The sequence below is a fragment of the Hippoglossus hippoglossus genome, chromosome 22 (assembly GCF_009819705.1).
Source record: "Hippoglossus hippoglossus isolate fHipHip1 chromosome 22, fHipHip1.pri, whole genome shotgun sequence".
NCBI classification, from domain to species: domain Eukaryota; kingdom Metazoa; phylum Chordata; class Actinopteri; order Pleuronectiformes; family Pleuronectidae; genus Hippoglossus; species Hippoglossus hippoglossus.
This window is the reverse complement of record NC_047172.1, coordinates 15,475,033-15,494,066: the sequence shown is the minus strand read 5'-3', so window position 1 is coordinate 15,494,066 and position 19,034 is coordinate 15,475,033. Positions and strand designations below refer to the sequence as shown.

Genomic DNA, 19,034 nt, shown 5'->3' with positions numbered 1-19,034 from the left:
GTGTGTGTGTGTGTGTGTGTGTGTGTGTGTGTGTGTGTGTATACAGGTAAACACAGCCTGAGATTGCCCATGATTGGTTCTGATCAGATGGTCATCCATGAAGTGCGTTCTCCGAGCCCAGTCCAGGCCCCCAGCTCTGGTGCCATCTCCCAGAGCTCAGACACCTGCCCTCAAAGCTCACAGACGGAGAGATTCCACTGGCCGGACGTGCAAGAACTTCGCTCCAAATACACCCACTCCTCCAAACTAACAGATAGCTGCACAATGGGGATGTTGGAGTGCTGCAGCAGTGTGTGTAACGGCTGCTCACACAAGTACAGCAGCTCCTCAGACCTTCACAAAGCTCTGACAGACAGGACACATTGTGAAAAAGGTCCAGCCGTAGAGGACTGGCCCCAGCCTCAGCCACAGCCTCAGCCCCTGCTGTGCAGGTGGAGCTCCTTGGACCACATCGGGTCTCTTCCCCTCCACGAAGTGCAGAACCTCCAGGATCCTGTGAGGAGCTGCTGCACTGCAGGAAAACTCCAAGACCTGGACCACCTCGCCCAGGATGATCCTGGCTGTGCAAGAAAAGTCCTCCATTTTCAGTTCAGGGAAGATGTCGGAGAGTAATCTAGTGAAAAGCTTACGGGAGAAGTTCCAGAGTTTAAGCTGATGAACGCTGTGAATCATGTTTATTTCTTTATCAGGAAACATCTGCCAGTTATCTAACGCTTCTCAACATCCTCTTTTTCAATCTTGTCCCTTAAAAGAATGCAGCTTACTGTCCGCACAGTGTTTTAGTACAGGAGACATTCTGTGATGAATTGTGTTTAACATGAAAGGGACATTGTTGGTTATTTGTTGGGTTTATGAGAGGGAAGTGTGTTTTTAAAAAGGTGTATTGCATTATTTGTACATTGGGTCTTTACCTGCACTGTACAATTTCAACTTTATGTAAAAAATGTGTAAATAGTTCCTGTATCAGTTAAAAGATTAGGTCCTACTTTATTATTATATGCACCCACTGTTGGTGATTCCTGCTATAGTCACTATAGCTCTATTATCACGTGACCACGTAAACTGTAAGCTGGAGCTTCAGGAAGCAAAGTGGAGGTGGACAAACACAGACTGATCTTTTTTTCCAGCATGAACACTGCCGTCTCACTGACGAGGGTCTCTGACCGAACACCAAAGACAGTTTCCTTTTAACTTTTGTCAACTTTGAACGCATGCCGTCACTGCGGTAACTGGCTTCCACGTTTTAACTGTAGCTGCTTCTACAACTGTCCTCACATACTGTGTCACAGGAGCTTTAATTTCTCACATGTTGTATATTTTTCTTAGATATTATTTATGAAACTGTATATTTGGGAGAGAGTGGCCTTGTGTAAATACTGAGCAGTAACAATTTTACTTTTTAAATTTCAGTTACAGGAAAAAAATGATTGTTTCATACTTGAAGTTTCCCGTATTTTCAATAAAAACAGAAATGGTCAAGTGTCCGTGGATTGTCATTGTCCTCTTTAATCTTCCATCCATTTGTCCTGTGGTCGGTAGAGTTAGATCTACAACTTCCTTATTAAACTGGTTCAATGTTTCCATATTTTTAATAAACAGTATGAGGAGTGTTGCATTGCTGGGTTCCTGACATTACTTGGAGGAAATGTGCCCTGTTGATTCTCAAATGGAAGACGCGTCATCAATCTTTTTATACTGTCCATGGTTAAAATGTACAGTAATGCATATTGTTAAACGAGCAAAGCCAGTTTGCTTTAAGACTTAGCACTTCAGTACTTTTGTTTTTAATAACACACTGAAAAATACAAAAAATTGCTAATAAAAATCAACAAGTAACATTATCCGAATTGATACCTTTAATTAAAAAAATACATTGAGTTTGAGTTGATGAAACATTGTATTTTTTTAAGTGTAAGATGTGTTGATGGCAATAGAGAGACAAAGTGTGTGTGTGTGTGTGTGTGTGTGTGCGCGCGCGCGCGCGCGCGCGTGTGTCTGAATTGAATCAAATCAAATGCTGCATCAAGTCAACCAGAAACACATATGTTAATACCGGAAGTTGGGTAGGTTGCGCTTCAAAATAAAAAGACCTGTGCCTGCTGCAAGTGGCTAATTGGAGAGGGTTTTTATTTTGAAAGAAATGACCCGACCTTACATCCTGTCTGTGTGTTTACTGACGTGACTTCACTGATCAGTGATACCCACCAGAGGAGCAGTCACAGACCCCAGTGGAGTCGCGCACTTCAACCAGATGCAACAACCTCGGGTTACCTCTGGAACCAACTAACCAATCAGCCCCTCCTCTTTTTCCTGCCCTGGATTGTGCCATTTCACTTGTTGTTTATCTTTGTTTTTCTTTATGAAGAATGGGCTGCGCGATTTCAGGTCTGGCAGCAAAAGCGGAGTTTGGGGAGAGGAGCCCAGAGGAGGAGGAGGAGGAGGATGCTGCTGCGCGTCCGCATCCCAGCGAGCGTCACATCCAGATGATCAAGGAGTCGTGGAAAGTTATCCGGGACGATATAGCTAAAGTTGGGATCATCATGTTCGTCAGGTGAGAAGCTCCACACCCCCACTGGGTTGGTTTCACGACACAAACTGGAAAACACGAGGGAAGATATATTTATCTAGTGGTTTAATGATGAGGACATGTGGTGGTAATAGATTTCCATAAAGTCTCAACAGATAGATAGAGAGAAGGGGGGGGGGCGAGAGAGAGAGAGAGAGGGGGGGGGAGAGATATGCCATATGAACAGGAAATAGACAGGGTTGAATCCATTTCTCTCTGACATATAGGTAGACAACATATAAGTAACACAAGATCTAAGTACACAACATTTAAGTAACACACGATCTAGTCACACAACATGTAGGTAATACAACATATAAGTACGCAGTCAATAAGGCACAGGTAGATAACATGTAAGTACTCAGGCGACATACAAGTACACAACATACAAGTCACACAACATGTAACACAACATGCAAGTACACAATATAGAAGTAAACAACATATAAGTAACACAACATGTAACACAACATATAAGTAATCGGACAACATAAAAGTACACATCATATAAGTACACAACTTATGCAGTCAAAAAGGTAGATGGATGGATGTAAAGTGTCAATGGAGGATGTGCTAATAGTCAATACCAATAGAAGTGGACAGTGCAAAATGATTTTTAGAGCAAGAATAATAATACTACACCTAATAGAAAATTCGTGAGCAGAGAGAAAACCTTGTGCCCAAAAATCCATTTCCCCCTCCCTTTCTGTGACTATGTGTAAAAGTTGAGATGTGGCAGAAACTCACGATACAAAAATTGTCTTTTTGTTCTTTATGAGACAGATTTTAAATGTCTCCTCATTTTGATCAGCAGCAAAAGGACCAAGAACACTGACCCCACTGACAGTTTGACCTTTGAGCTTCGTCTTTGTGAAACCTCCGGTCTAAACAGATCCCCCCCCCCACTGCGGCGCCTCGGTGCCTGACCTTAACGCACAAACCAGAACCTGCTCACATCCCTCCTTCACCTCCATCCTCGACCTCCACCTCCTCCTCCCATCCCTCCTTCACCTCCATCCTCGACCTCCACCCCCTCCTCCCATCCCTCCTTCCCCTCCATCCTCGACCTCCACCCCCTCCTCCCATCCCTCCTTCCCCTCCATCCTCGACATCCCTCCTTCCCCTCCATCCTCGACCTCCACCACGTCCCCCCCGCTCCGCCTCCTGACCCTCATCTTCCCATTGGAGGCTCGGGGGCACAATATCCCTCCTCCCCCCCTCATCACTTCATATCTCGTCTTCACAACGTTACATAATAAACACACAGCTCCAGGTCTGCCGTTGTGTCATACAACTAAAGACATTATAGCCATCAGGAAAAGGCATTTTTATCAATTATGATGATGCTGATGATGCTGTTCGTGCATGTGGGTAAACATCTTTGGCCCTTTGGCGCTGGACATAAAACAAACGAGAGAATCTAGTGATAAAAGAAGGCTGGCGGACATTCAGGCTGCTGCTGAGTAAAGAGACCACCGGGCACATACTGTATCTTTGAGCCCAATTAATGCCATGTGTCCCCGAGCTGAACCCAAACGTTGACCGGGCGTGACCTTAGTGTGTAGGCCTGGAAATCTATGGGCCTCTTGTGGGTCAGGGTCACTCCGAGACCCCCTGGCTGTCGGGGCAACGTATCCCCTGACTGAACAGGAACTGGGATAGTAAAAGAGCAAATGGGAATCACCTGCTTTCCATCAGCTGCTCACTCCCAACTTCACCGACCTTATTGTTTGTCGAGGAGATGTTCCTCTGTTGAATCTATACAAGACGCTTTCCGTTCACCAGTGCCAAATCGAACATCTGAACCCTGCCAATTAAAATTCCTCTTGAGCTATATAGGCTGCTACATTGTCTGCATACAGTATGTTACGCATGCTTGCATGTGCGCCCATGTCGACAAGAGGCGCGCACAAAGAGGAACAAAACAGCTGAGCTCTCCGTGCTGAGAGTGGTTGAGATGTGGATGAGACAAAAAGGGAGAGGGAGAGAGAGAGCAGCCAATTTCCCCCTCTGTCTCATCAATGGAGCCGGTGCTGAGCGAGGGGGATGAATAGTGAGAAAGCACATTTCACAGCTATTGTGCCCAAGAAGAAAAAGAAAGACACAGTCAACCTGAAAAGAGGTGCAAACGTGGTGAGGACGCCCTGTTGAGTTAGAGTCAATAATCTATCTATTTATCCATCTATCCATCTATCCATCTATCTATCTATCTATCTATCTATCCATCTATCCATCTATCCATCTATCTATCTATCTATCTATCTATCCATCTATCTATCTATCTATCTATCTATCTATCTATCTATCTATCTATCCATCCATCCATCTATCTATCTATCTATCTATCTATCTATCTATCTATCTATCTATCTATCTATCTATCTATCTATCTATCTATCTATCTATCCATCCATCTATCTATCTATCTATCTATCTATCTATTTATCCATCTATCTATCTATCTATCTATCTATCTATCTATCTATCTATCTATCTATCTATCTATCTATCCATCCATCCATCTATCTATCTATCTATCTATCTATCTATCTATCTATCTATCTATCTATCTATCTATCTATCCATCCATCCATCTATCTATCTATCCATCTATCCATCTATCTATCTATCTATCTATCTATCTAACTACTGTACATATCCATCCATCCATCCATCCATCGATGTATTCATCTTTATATCCATCCACCTATCCAATATAAGCCTCTGTATGAGCTGCATCACCCTGGAGTATTTAAATCCTGATTTATTATGGATCAGTTCAGCTCAGTGTTACAGCCGAGCATCATGGGTGCTCAGGTCAGGTTGTGTGTGTTGGATGTGACTGACTTCGTACACCAGGCTCTGCGGGAAATAATCAATCAATCGATGAGTGCCATCAGCAGCAGCTCTCAGCTCAGGTTGAAATTATGAAGCTGCTCATGTTCTCACATCACAACCTTCGACACCTGTCATCCTCCGTTTGTTTCTCTCCAACGCCGTCATCCTGCTGAAAAACCAGGAGCCCTCAGTGTCTCAGTGGGAGCCTGATGCAGCTCACATCATCCACAGGAGGCGACTGCATCCCGGTGGCTCCACTAATCACAGGTACCACAGCTGGAGACGCCGAGGCTCTCTGATTGGATGGCAGGAGATTGATTGAGGTTAGAATCAGAGCAGGAAAGCGCTCACAGACGCAGTGGCTCCATCTCACTGGCGTTTCCATCCCGGCTCAGACAGGGCAAAGCTCCAGGATGTGTATTTCCTGACCCTCTCTCATCGAGGCCCCTGTGGTGTTTGGCAGCCGCTGGGTGCGGAAGGAGGGCAGGGACGAATAGAAGAAACAGAATCAGATCAGGACGGCACAATCAGATCTTCCATTCAGAGTGTGGGGCTGTGAGAGAGAGGCCATCAGTCGCAGTGTTAATGAGCTGAAATGTGCACATCCACACTCACACTCAGGATGACAGTTGTGTGAGTGAAACTCTCGGGGTTGTGTGTGTCGTCTCGGCTGGGGAGGTTTGTTGTTCCGACTGGGACTGATTGTGACAGGCCGCTCTCTCCCAGAGGCTCACGGATGGCTGCCTGATGTGCTGCTGTTGTCTTGGCAACAGGTTGTTTGAGACCCATCCCGAGTGCAAGGACGTCTTCTTCCTGTTCCGAGGTGTGGAGGATCTGGAGAGGCTGCGGACCAGCCGGGAGCTGAGGGCGCACGGCCTACGGTCAGTCAGCGACTGCATTTCACAGCACATAATGAATCAGTGAAAACACAGCTCTGTGGGGAGCACAGGGCAGGAGAGCGTGTCAATACCCTGTGGTCCCGTTCACACTGAAAGGTCAAAGTGTCACAGTCAGTCATCGATGACCATCCAGCCCCTACGCACATTTTAAACTGCAAGGCTTATGTTTTCTTTATTGTTACCAAATCCTTTAAAACAACTTTGTTTTAGTTTTCTAATGTGTCTCTTAGAAACTTTGTTTCTGTAAATCTTTAGAAGCAATCACGTATTCTGTTAGTTTTAAATAAGGTGCAATAATTTCCCTTAACAAGTGGGCTCTGTAGATTTTAACAGACATTATTAAAACAAGTACTCGCCCATTAACATAATCACGTTTTAATTTGACTTTTCTGACTTATCACTGTAAGCTATATAAAATTGGGTTTTGTTACAATAGAGGACAATGATCCTGGAGTTGTTTGTACTTGGCCAACATTTCATTTGTCTTATTAGGACTTGGAGTTGGACATTATAACCAGTTTTTTTATGTGTTGCTTTGTTTTTTTATGTCGGGGGCATCACGGGGGGCATTTCCTCCTAAATACTGCATAGGCACACAGCATAATATGACATGAACTGTCCTTGGCATAGGCGACACCACAGATGACACCAAGCGCCCCTGTGTGGCCCTGCATTCAATCCAGGCTAAATGTACATTGATTTGATATCTGGAGTCACCTGCTCCAAACCCTTACCACCAATCAGAATGTCGCTCTGGACGATGTTTTCTTTTTTTCTTTGTATAGCCCATATTCACAAATCCCAATTTGTCTCTTAGGGCTTAACAAGGTGCGTCATCCTCTGTCCTCAACAAGAGTAAGGGAAAAATAAACTATTAGCAGGGGAAAGAAATGTAGAAACCTCAGAGAGAGCCACATGTGAGGGATCCCTCTCCCAGCGTGTAACGGAGAACATCAACAAAACAACAGCATTTACAGCAATGATGAGAAGAAACAGTTTGTAACATAATGAAAAGTGTGTCTATGTTTTAAGTATTTGTACGTAAGAAAATGTCTGATAGAGGGAGCAGCAATGACAAATGAATTGAGGGGATGTTGTCAGTAATGTGAGTTGGCATATTATAGATCCAGTCTACTATCATAAAGAGGTCACTTGAATAGCCCTCAATAGAGCGTTTACCTTCGCCAAGGCACAACAGTCCACTTATAAAACCACAGTTTATTCAGATCTGCAACAAATTGCACACAAAAAAAGTGTCAGTCCTTTAAACTAGCTAGATTAATTTTTTTCAAAATCCATACATTTTTGAAAAACAATCATGCAATATGTTGAAAAACAATCATGCAATATTAAAAATGTCCTGGATCTTCCCCTGATCTGGATCCACACCAAGGAAATCGGTACCGTTGTTTTTTTGCGTAACTTTGCTGACTAACAAACAGACAGGGTCGAAAACATAACCTTCTTGGCAGAGGTAATGATAAAGATGAGTAAAAACCAATACGAATAATTTGCAGTTGTCTGGCCTATGGGTTAGAGTTAGTGTGGGCTATGGTTTTTGCACGAGGTTTATTTCCGGTGTGGGGATCAGGCATTCAGTTGTTCAGAGCGCCCGCTGGCAGTAAAATAAATTTGCGCCTGTGCACACTGGGATACCGGTAGAGCTGGTTGGGAATCACTGGTGATACAGGAGAGTGCACACAGGATTTACTCTACTACTTTATAAGGAACATAATGCAGTGCATTAGCAAAGTGATTTTCTCTTTTTACTTTTTGTGGAGCTCTACGGCACAAAAGAACGTCCGACTCTTCTCATGGAGTTTATTGATCAGGCTTTTATCCAAGTGGAACAACAAAATATGATAAAACCATGTCGCACACGGCGGAAGAGCAAACACCTCAGCTAGTCATGTGATTTGGGTATTATTTACCACTCCGCTGCAGAGAGAGGTCATAGCAAGTGTCACACGTACTTATCTGATGTTTCCCAGGGTGCACCGGGCCTCTCGGTGTTCCTCCACACACAAGGACAGAATAGTCAATTACTGCCCGAGGACCTGAAGGCTCAGAGGCCAAGCGGCTCTTCAGCCACGATCAGATGGTGGAAGGGAGACAGAGAGAAGAGGGAGATAAAAACCAACTGTACTTTGTTCAATAATTCATCTTCAAAACTCTCACACACACCCGACAGAGGACAGAGACACCTGGGAAGCAACAAAGGAAATTGATCCTGTGGTGTTTTGTGCAGAGAAAAATGTTTTCAGGGGAGAATTATCGTGCAATCAGTTGGTTTTGCCTTAAGCGGGAGAATGACTTATAGATATACAATCAATTTCATTTCTTTTTCTTGGCATTTGAGTTTGTGAGGCTGCAAACACAGAGTCCTGGTGGTGTGTGAGCTCCTTCATGCTGAACTGGAGAATCAATCAGGCTGTGAATGGTTTTTTTCTTCCAGGGTGATGTCGTTCATCGAGAAAAGCGTGGCAAGACTGGACCAGCTGGACCGACTGGAGGCTCTGGCTCTGGAGCTGGGGAAAAGCCATTATCACTACAACGCCCCTCCCAAGTACTACAGTGTAAGACCCTGATACCCTGAGTACACGTGTTCGAATTCCATCTGATCCTGCAGCTCGTTATTTTACTGGGAGCAAACAGCAGCTGAATGAAACCCACTCCACTCTTACAAATAACAGTGTCAGCCATGGAGTAACTGAATGTTACCCTAGTAACCACGGCACAAGCAATGTCATCACGTGTCTCCGATGATTGTTTTCCAGTACGTCGGAGCAGAATTCATCTGTGCCGTGCGGCCCATCCTGAAGGAGAGGTGGACAGCCGAGCTCGAGGAGGCGTGGAAGGTAAGTGGAGGCGTTGCCGTGCATCTCCTTTACGCAGGCTCCTCAGCAAGGCACGTCTGGGTAAATGGGCTTGATGTGTGCAACCGGCGCGTCAGCAGCGACGGCTCGTGTCAGACATCAGCATCAGAGCCGTGCACGTCCCTGTAATGCACCGTGTGACACGTCAATATGGGGAACCAGCGCAGCACCAGTTTGACTGAACGTCCCCATCCCACTGAACCACACATGAGCATGTTGAGAAAATGGAACATGGCTCTGTCACATCACGTCATGTCACTGCAGCGTCTCCTGTGTTATTAATACAGAGGCACTGGAAGAACACTGCTGCTCCTCAGTGCTGCCACACAACTATTAGATATGTACCTTTTCATTTACGACAATGGACAACACTGGAGTCACAACATGTTAGAGGATTAAGACATTATTTACATGTTGGAAAACGCATATAAGAGTATATAATCTATAATTGTCTTATAAGACCAGTTTCAACAGAGAGACATCAACAGATCTTTACAGTCACTGCACAAGTACAATTTTGTGTGGAACAAGCGTGTGGATGTGAATTCGGAGACACACACACACGAATTAAGACCACAAAGTAGAAATAAATAAATAAATACATGGAATCAACAGTAAAACCTTAGACTAAGAGTCAAATAAGATTTGTATATATAGTTTAAAAATAAAGTGAATGAGACTATATATTTGTTTATCAATTATAAATAGTGTTTACATATATATTTGTGTGTGTGTGTAACGTTTAGAATTAAGGTTACATTTCTGTATGTCTTGGTTCTTTGTTTCCATTAATGGACTCTACTGCTCCCTAGTGGTTTCTCTATCTTGGAATTTAAAACTGTATATAAAACAAAAATAAAAGCAGTTGTTTTGTTATTCACACATCTATATACTTTAAAATAATATATTTATGGTAATATTTGTGAAAATAACTTAAAAAATTATAATTTGTTTTTATCTTGGTAAAAATATGTCAGCCAAGGCCCAACAGTCTTTTTATGAAACTTCAATCGATATGGAATTTTATTTGAATTTAAAACCTCATCCCTCCACAAAATTGAATATCAATTGCTTGAGTAATTTTTGCATAACCCTGCTAACTAACAAGCAAACACAGACAAACCTAACCTCCTGTGTGGAGGTCATCAATTACCAGTCTAAATGTATTTTGAATATGTATTTATTTTCCGATTCAACTATCTGGTGACCAACAAACTTATCTCACGAGTGTGGTCGGGACCCCCAGATGGAGAATCGCTGTTCTTTACCATTCGGATGGCACAGTAGACAAATCAAGTCTTCTCTCATATGGGGAGTTTTAGGATTAAAAGGTAAAATACAAAATCTCAGCTGGTTAGAAGAAGAAATGTGCTCACAACTTTATGCATCAACATAAAATTCATCTTCAATGCTCATAATTTTGATTTAATCCACTTCACTCTTTTAATTAATCAATAAGGCTCATTGAAATCATGGCTTTAGAACATGGCTTTAGTCCAGGAGTCACATTTTTTAAATCCCACATAAATAAAAAAAGTTGTCAGCCTAGTTTCGTTTATTTCAATTGATCATAACATATTGTATCTTTAAACACGTCTCGTATGGTTCCCACTAGATATCCCTCGACCATATACTCACATATTTCTACTGTCCCTACTAATCGAGCAGAGGACACAGACAAGCACTGAGTGTCCATTAAAATCCGTGTTCACTAAGAAGGAGCGTCTTTCCCCTAATGTGAAGCCTGATCCATTTGCATGTGTGTTGTTTGTGATCCAGACCCTGTTCCAGTATGTGACCAGTCTAATGAAGCAGGGCTACCAGGAGGAGAGCAGCCGGCAGCGCCAGCTCACACTGTCCCCGCGGGACAGACCGGAGAGGAGCAACACAGCGCTATGAGCTTCTTCTGCTTCCCTCCACAACTCAGCACAGCACAGAAATGTGTCTCTGTACATACTGTATTTACTGTCTCGTTTTCTACGTCGCTCATGTTTACCACAGTCACTGTTTGCTATTCGATCAAAAAACAATAATCACACGTTGAGTTTTAACAATGCACTTTATTTCTGAACGCAACTTCTGCTGCGGTCCTCTTCCATGATACCTGGACTCGGGAGCAGGGCGAGGCAACAGAGTGTCATGGCTGCGGCTCAACCTGCCTTGTTAATTGTGATGAACTGAAATTATTATTAGATTTACAGCCAGTACTGTGTCTCTGTATTCATAACTCAAAAAGGACTTTCAGTAAACCTACAACTTTATGTTTTTTGTGCTATTTAACTCAATAATGATATCATACACTTATACATACAAATAATCTGATTAACTGAAGCTATACTGTACGTTTTATTTCCCTCCAGTTTGAAAGCTTGGCATGAGATGGTTGATTACAAGTGAAATAAAAACGTAAAATACTATTTCATCTCCCCAAAAAAAAAAAAAAATCAAGCCAGATGAAATACAGTTTGTCAAAATAAAAACAAACCTGATTAAATTTAGCTCTGTATCGCTGTGGACCCATGCTGAAATTTCAAAGCATGTAAAACATAATCTAAATAACGTGAAAATCTAAAATCCTTCTCAAGAAATAGTCGAATTGAAACATGCCAAGGCAGCTCACAGGTGAGCCTGCAATACAACATAAATAGGGACGTTTTACAATTAAATAGTATGAAAGGCAGTTAATCATTAGGCTCCGTGGATTGGCCTCCAGAGGTGACACGGCTGCTGATGACCTGGTTTCTGAAGCTGGAGCCGCGGAGATTCACTACGGTTGACCTGCTTCGTCTTGCTATGAGTTTCGAGACATCCTTACGTATCCTGTTCCAGATCAGCGATGGCACTGAACCGCCAGGGATGAGACGTTACCATGCAAACAATGGCGTGTTATCAAAGCAGTCACCGGGTGGATGAACAGTGATTCTGAGGCCTTGGGTGATCGTGTAGAATGAGGCTGTTCCCATTTCCCCCGACTGATCGTACAGGCCAGTGTAGGTTAACCAAGGTCATGTTTTAAAGAGTCTGTTGCTCATTGGGTGGCTTTGGTTTTCTTGCTTTTGCTTTTCTTGTCTTTCTTCTTAAGTCCATCCATGTGAGCTCTAAGGAGATTGGAGTATGCCTGAGGGTGGAGGGGGGAGATGATGATTTAGTCACACAAGTGGCTCGTTCATCCGAGATAAACAATTAGGAGACAAGAGACGACGATCAATACATTTCTCTATAACATCAGGAGAACAGAGTCAAGGGGTAATAGCCTCTTAACAATAAAAACATGACACGAGCTCAACCTACCATTTGAAACTTGATTACTTCTTTGGTGCTGACCTGAAATCACAAGAAAAGAAAATTCAGCATTAACACCTCGTGGAAACCATTAAGAGCAACAGATGAAGAGCGTTCACATTCAAACATGAGAAAAACATATTCGCTCACCACTGTGCTAATTTTCTTCTTGCCCTCAGACGCTCGGATGAGACACTTGTTGTCTGAGGGTTCAAACGACTCCGTGTTTCCTTTCCTGGGCACTGGCTTGGTCCTGCCGTCATCTGGTCATAGTGGACAAGCATCACGCAACATTAGCTCATCCCACTTCCTTCCCCATATAAACATGAATGGTGTATGACAACAGCCAGGAGGAGCACACTTACATTTCTTTAGTGTGATGACAACACTGCCAGATGTTCTGCACTTCTGGAAGAGTCGTGTGAGCTCTGTGAGGAACTGAGGAACACAGAGAAAAAAGGCTCATCTTAATGTTTCAGTTTCATTTCAGAAATATAATATAGATATAACAAATGATGACATGTACTGTGATTGATCTCTGAACAAAGAGAGGACACGTTTAATCATCTATCACCCAGTTTTTTTACACCTTGTTAAAACTAATACAACAGCCCTTTGTTCAGTCCTGTTTTAAGGGGTTTTAATGATGGTTTATTAACAAGCTGTGTCACAGTCACCCCAAATAACTGGTTACAGGAAGGTATCAGTTTTAGACAGATTTAAGATATTTAAGAAAGCTAATTAGAAAAGCACAACCCAGCAGTTATTCTGTCAGCAACATCTGCCTGAGGTTGGCTGACGTGACGTCCCTGTGCCAACTCAAAGTTTCACTGACGATGGCTACATTTATGTCCACGTACTAAACTGTAGCTTTAAACGAGACTCAGCAGTTTCTACTGAGCTTTAAAGCATTAAACACCAGCGCGAGACTATCAATAAACAAGGAAGTCAAGTAACCGAACAACATTACAGATTCCAGCCCAACTCTAAAGCAGCGTTAGCCTCAGCCTAACGTTAGCAACCTGGCTAATGAGTCGGTTTGACGACTAGCTCGTCTACCGTTGATGGGATTAGCCGGCTAGCTGCTAGACAGCTAACACGGACCGTGTATATGAGGCCCTCAGTCAACACAGTAGAGTGAAGTCGACACAGGGAATTGTAGGTTCTTACCGAGTCGTTTTCAAGCAGCACCATGGTTCTGACTTCAGCTGTAGCCTCGCTTAGCCGCAAGCTAACTGCTGGGAAGCACACGTACTACACAAGCCGGAGCCCCGCCCCGCGCCCTCACAGCGGGGGAGGGGGTTTAGTCACAGCGCCACCTGCTGCCTGGGAGGAAGACCAATAAGCACACGCCTCAATCATACTGCTTCATACTGCTGAGGGGGATTTTTGACAGTGAACTCAACATCAAATAATATAGACATTATTTTATATAATTATACATTATTATATGTGGTTGCAACATAACTACGATTAATACAGAGGAACAAGTTGTTTGATCAAAACATTTTATGTAGTTGTTTTTTTACAGCATCAAAAAGAAGCACATATTAATCATATTGTGTCAAAGTCATTTTTTTTATTGGAGATTATAATAAAAAACTAGATTGACACTTAGTAGAGCACATACGTCCACTGAGGCCCAGCAGTCAATCAAACTGCACCAAACTTCACACACTAGATATCAGTTCCCTAAACATGCATGTTGTTTTCATCAAGAGGCAAAGCTGTGAATGTGTCAAAAAAAACAAACACCCTATCTCACAAAGTTAAAGAAAATGATGAAACAATCCTGGTTCCACCCCCTGACTTGGATCTGTAGCAAACATTTATGTGTTCCTCCCTGACCTATACACATACTTCCAATACGTTTTGTGGTAATCAATTCGGTTGTGTTTGTGCAATCTTGGTTATTAACAAACAAACCAACGAATGAACAGGGGTGAAAACATAACCTTCTCACTGGAGGTAATTAACAAAACCAAATTGTATTTTTTTTTAAACAAAACTTTAAAATTATAAATCTTATGATTTTCTTTCCCTGGGAATTCTGCATGAGGACAATGCAAAATAAGTGTAACAGAGTCTCTTTGTGTAACTAGCAAAACCTGTTGTCTACACAGATGCCACGTTTTCTGCTTCAAGCTGCAGCTGAGTACATCAGGTTCAAATCCTAGTGTTACTGTCTGGTTTTAAAGTCCTGTCATGGTCAACATTACCATTCAGCACACAGTGAGGTGCAGCCAGCAGCAAAAGGAAACTCAAATATATTTTGTTTATTTGCAGAAATCACATATAGATATTTACACATGTTAATAATTAAAAAGTACATTTAGTAATCATACATTGAACAATCAGTTAACACTGGAGGACTGCTGAATAAAAAAACAGTGCTAAGTGATTAAAACGTGTTAACAGTTATTAGTCTATCATTTTATGAAGTCATACAGTTGGATACATAGATGATATGACATCAAGCGATTTGTTAAAATACAACATTAATGATTGTATTGTTTGGAGCTTCAATCTTCTGTCATGTTGACAGTGCACAGTCTGTGTGGTTCCCCAGGTCGTCGAGGTGCACAGCGAACGCAGAGGACCAGTCTCTCTCAAAAACCGCCCTGAGCTGCCCCTGCAGGGCCTTGGTCCTCCATACAGCGTGAGGAGCATGCTGGGAAATGACCAGCCCCACTCCAGCTGTGGTGAGAAAGTAGTCCCCTGACCAGTTGGACGTACCTGCGGCAGCAACACAACATTATCTGGTCAATGATTAACTGATTCACATGCAAAAAAACGACCTAAACACACAAGTGCACCAGAGTTTAACTCAGTCACTTAAATACAAGTGTGTCGAAATAGAAATTCGGAAGTGAATCTGTTACTCACCAATGTAGGCGACTTTATCTGTCACCATGTATTTGTTGTGGTTGACTCTGGCATAGGGAATATCAGACTGGTTTCCCACAGGCAGTATGAACAATTTCTGGAAAGACACAAAACCACATTCAAAAGAGATAGAGAAAATTCAGCGGTGAGGATTTAGTGTTTCCCTCAGCATTTATGTCACGTTGTGTCTTACAACTTGAATGCTGATGCCATGGCGAGGGCTGTCCATTGCCGCCAGGGACTGAAGGAAGGGCAGCATGGCCGGGTCAGAGTTACGTCCGCAGCTGATCAGCATCCGGATCTTAACCCTCCTCTCGAATGCAGCCGTCCTGAGGGCCTCATCGATGAAGGGCCAGTATCTGTTCGAATCCAGAGAGACAAAATCAAGCAAAAGAGCTGCATGGAGAATAGATGTCTCCTTTATGTTTTACCTCTTGGGCTTTAAAAAGCGTGTGGTGGGGGAGTACTCCATGACAGCTACATCTACATAGTGCTGGGCCTCTGTGATGATGGAGAGAACAGCCTCCAGGTCCTGTGTCCTCGAGGGAGGACAGAATGATGGTGGAGAACCCTGGAGGGAAAACAAAAAAATTCCCTTTATTGAACATTATTTCAGAAGGGAAACAGTTTGAGTCTTGGCAGTGGTGCTGGCTGAAACTTTAGCTGAGTGGTCACTTCACTGTAAATAGTAACCTACCATCAGATCAACAGTATCCAGGAATAAGGAAGGGAAACTCACTGAGAGGTAAATCCTGCTGGAGACATTGTCGGCTTCCACCAGGAGGGGGTGATATTTGTTGATGTCAGTGTCATACTCTGAGGGCCAGCGTCTAGGCAGGGAGCTGTTGGATCCTCCCATCACCCAGTAAGACTGGAAGATCTTATACAGGTCCCGAGCTACACTGGAGCAGTTGTACATGACCGCTCCGAGCTCCTTCACCTGCAGAGTCAAACAGTAAACTGTCACTTTAATGTTTCAGTGCTGACAAAGTACATTTACTCCATTTACTGTACTCAAGTACACGTTTGATGTGTCGGTATGTCTTATTTTGTTTTTTCTCAAAGCAAATTCCTGTTCTTTCTACAACACTACAGTTTTACAATGCATTACATTTCATGTTCACATTGTTTTTTATATTTTCTAAATATAATCAACGAGAGCAAAGTGTTTCTACAGCAGCAACATCACAGTTTCACACCAGTGAAAAGTATACACTCTACTTTAAGAATATTTAAAAGAAAGTACTTTCTCACTATTGTTAATGTGGTACTTTTACTTAAGTGCGTGTTTGTCTATTTATTCATACTTTTACTTAAGTAAATTGTTTCAGTACTTCCTCCATCACTGGTTTCAGAGTTCCAAAGAGGCCCCCATCATTTCAGGATGTCAGTCAGATAACTAACGCCTGAAATGTTTATTGCAGCAGCAGAACATAGAGTTCAATGTCTGACTTCCCCAGATATAATGTGGTGGTGGAGGGGCTGAATGGACTGGCAGCAGAGGCACTGACAAGCAATGGGAGTGATGGGAAATCTTTGCGGTTTAGATAGACCACCACACTGGGCGGGTGTGTGGGCTTGTGGAGAGCGAGGCGTGTCACATTTGTCTTCTTCTGTTTCACCTGAGTGAGAGCCCTCCAGTCCATGTTGGCGCTGCCGATGAACACGTGTTTCCTGTCAATGATCCAGAACTTGCTGTGGAGGACGCCTTTTGTCAGGCGGCCAAAGTTCACGCTCCTCACCTGAACCCCTACAGAGATCAACAAGTTGATGCTTTGTAACTCAAACACATAATGCAATGAATGTAGAGTGGAAGAACAAGAAGGATCGGGTCCAAACCTTTCGCTTTTAAGACCTTTAAATCTGTGGAGTTGTTACTGACTGTGGGAACACTGGTGACCACCCGGACAGACACGTTCCTGGAAGGCAACTCCTCAAGGTCTCTCAGGATGTTCTTTCCCTGCCGAGGACGAAGTGAGCGTATTAAAAACACACTCACCTGGGGGAAGGTTCGATGTTTTCACGTTTCTTGGCCTTTGTTTGATTACTCACAGGAATGTCAGAGGAGGAGTTAATGTTGATGTCCTCCCCAGTTAAAGTCCAGTAGAAGGAGACCACGAGAACCTCTTCCGTTGCCATGGAGATAAGATCTTTCCAGGCTTGTTCCAGAGGGATCCCACGCGTCACGTTGGATTTATATTCCACATGTTGGGGAATGCTCTCCACGAGGGCCATGCTGAGGGATATAAGACAAGGACGTGTGTGTGTGTGTTTGCTTGAATCCTCAGGAAATTGAACTGGAGAAAATTGTGGTTCAACTTAGAGAAACTAATCTTGACTCATGAAGTCAGCAGATGTGGCTGCAGCGTATTCAGTGGGTTCACTTGGAGATTTCTTTGCTCTGAACTTACTGGCTCAAAAAAAGTGAAGAAACCTGAGATATTTTTAATATATTCTTTTAAAGTCCTTTTTAAAGTCGTTTAATTTTATTTCATTAAAGATATTGGCAATTTTATCAGGAATATTAGATCCTATTTGTTTTCATTTCTTTTTAACCTTAACCTTTATCCTTACTGCAAGTAATTTGAACTCATCTATCCAATAATATTAATCCAATAAATATTATACAATTACATTTATAGTATGAATGTAGTATAGCATTTATAATATGGAGTATTTCAATACTTAAATATTTTCACTTTAAAGAAGTATTTTTGTTCAAATGTATTTTCCCTTGGCTCTCCCTCTAATCAGCCCCTGGTGGCTGTTCTTGGTGCTCAGCCATGTTTGCAGTAACTCAGCAGCTTCACTAGGATCATTACCTGCACTGGTCTGTGGAGGAATTGCTCCCACCAGTGTCCTTAGGAAGTGTCTCGTGATCTTTAGGCGGCCGGGGTCTCTCCAGGACGGCAACGGCGATTAAAATCCCCAGGACGGACAAACAGCCCAGGAGCACAACAAGTACCACACAGCTGGTCGACTTCTAACAGCACGGCGTTAAACAGAACAACACTTCTAAGTAAGAAAAGTATCACATGAAACAGTAAAGAGTTTAGTGATGGTTTGATGGAGCCCTACCCCGGTGTCCTGAACATCACTGTCATCAACTCTTCTGTACGTTGACATCTTTCTTTATATGCACAGCTCGTCTGTTAAAGATCGAAAGCAGGAAATTATCACGTCAGAGAGGAAATAAAAACATTGAGATTTAATTATCATCTGCCTGTTTAAATGGTTTTAAATCTCAGTGGAAGTTTAGTTTTTTAAGTATTTAAAGAAAAGACAACTTACACAAAGCAGATGCTGAAAACAATAAGCTTATTCCCTCTTCGGCTTTCAGCCAACACTGAGCTGAAGTGATGCCTTTGTTGTTCAGCATATTGCTGCACAGTTCCCGTTTTCATTTTCATTTCTGGCTTTGAGACACGCTCACGTATATATATATATAAAAAAAAAAGGTGTTGTGAGTAAATAGAAGAGATGAGAAAGAGTCGGAGAAAGCAGCTCTGCTCATCAAATTTATTTTCAAATAACAAAGAAACAAACCTGCAATCACCATCTAACAAATGACACAAATATCCAAACATAAATACCATCTAACAATAAATCATTCTGAGAGGAGGAGGAGGAGGAGGGGAAACAGAAAGTTACTATCAAAACATGAGACCCAGAGTTAATCTTTGTCTC

At 42.7% G+C, this 19,034-nt stretch overlaps 4 protein-coding genes across 5 annotated transcripts in view; 2 read left to right on the top strand and 2 right to left on the bottom strand.

Annotated features, from left to right (window-relative positions):
• The window catches only part of LOC117756617 (pleckstrin homology domain-containing family G member 3), a 34,072-nt gene extending 32,588 nt beyond the window's left edge, over positions 1-1,484 (top strand). Inside the window, 2 exon segments of the mRNA XM_034577201.1 lie at positions 47-561; positions 563-1,484. Of these exon segments, the coding sequence (XP_034433092.1) occupies positions 47-561; positions 563-655 (608 nt within the window). The 3' untranslated portion in view covers positions 656-1,484.
• Positions 1,485-2,209: 725 nt separating this feature from the next.
• xgb (x globin) lies at positions 2,210-11,564 on the top strand. The gene is made up of 5 exons (XM_034576882.1): positions 2,210-2,551; positions 6,178-6,285; positions 8,759-8,879; positions 9,081-9,161; positions 10,959-11,564. Exons 1-5 carry the CDS (start codon positions 2,367-2,369, stop codon positions 11,076-11,078), a joined length of 615 nt encoding a protein of 204 aa, XP_034432773.1. The 5' UTR covers positions 2,210-2,366; the 3' UTR covers positions 11,079-11,564.
• Positions 11,459-13,772, bottom strand: srp14 (signal recognition particle 14). Its single transcript, XM_034576883.1, has 5 exons — positions 13,632-13,772; positions 12,827-12,899; positions 12,612-12,724; positions 12,471-12,503; positions 11,459-12,297 (listed from the first exon to the last, which is right to left on the bottom strand). Exons 1-5 carry the CDS (start codon positions 13,653-13,655, stop codon positions 12,208-12,210), a joined length of 333 nt encoding a protein of 110 aa, XP_034432774.1. The 5' UTR covers positions 13,656-13,772; the 3' UTR covers positions 11,459-12,207.
• Positions 13,773-14,713: 941 nt separating this feature from the next.
• Positions 14,714-18,770, bottom strand: LOC117755859 (5'-3' exonuclease PLD4). 2 transcript variants are annotated; one of them, XM_034576001.1, is made up of 11 exons: positions 18,639-18,770; positions 18,426-18,506; positions 18,170-18,330; positions 17,400-17,583; positions 17,187-17,307; positions 16,970-17,097; positions 16,087-16,287; positions 15,779-15,918; positions 15,541-15,706; positions 15,348-15,444; positions 14,714-15,197 (listed from the first exon to the last, which is right to left on the bottom strand). In XM_034576001.1, exons 2-11 carry the CDS (start codon positions 18,471-18,473, stop codon positions 14,995-14,997), a joined length of 1,449 nt encoding a protein of 482 aa, XP_034431892.1. In that variant the 5' UTR covers positions 18,474-18,506; positions 18,639-18,770; the 3' UTR covers positions 14,714-14,994. The 2 variants fall into 2 exon arrangements, with proteins under 2 accessions (XP_034431892.1, XP_034431893.1); XM_034576002.1 differs by having other exon boundaries at positions 18,426-18,496; positions 18,639-18,732.
• Between the last annotated feature and the right edge of the window lie 264 nt (positions 18,771-19,034).

Coding starts and splice junctions, on each gene's coding strand:
- srp14 (XM_034576883.1), bottom strand. CDS start 13,655: ATGGTGCTGCTTGAAAACGACTCG. Junction 12,504..12,611: donor AGAAGAAAATTAGCACAGTG/GTGAGCGAATAT, acceptor TTGTGATTTCAG/GTCAGCACCAAAGAAGTAAT. Junction 12,298..12,470: donor AAGTAATCAAGTTTCAAATG/GTAGGTTGAGCT, acceptor CTCCACCCTCAG/GCATACTCCAATCTCCTTAG.
- LOC117755859 (XM_034576001.1), bottom strand. CDS start 18,473: ATGTCAACGTACAGAAGAGTTGATGACAGTGATGTTCAGGACACCGGG. Junction 17,584..18,169: donor TCCTCCACAGACCAGTGCAG/GTAATGATCCTA, acceptor TATATCCCTCAG/CATGGCCCTCGTGGAGAGCA. Junction 15,707..15,778: donor CGCTTTTTAAAGCCCAAGAG/GTAAAACATAAA, acceptor GGATTCGAACAG/ATACTGGCCCTTCATCGATG.
- xgb (XM_034576882.1), top strand. CDS start 2,367: ATGGGCTGCGCGATTTCAGGTCTGGCAGCAAAAGCGGAGTTTGGGGAG. Junction 2,552..6,177: donor GGGATCATCATGTTCGTCAG/GTGAGAAGCTCC, acceptor TCTTGGCAACAG/GTTGTTTGAGACCCATCCCG. Junction 6,286..8,758: donor CTGAGGGCGCACGGCCTACG/GTCAGTCAGCGA, acceptor TTTTTCTTCCAG/GGTGATGTCGTTCATCGAGA.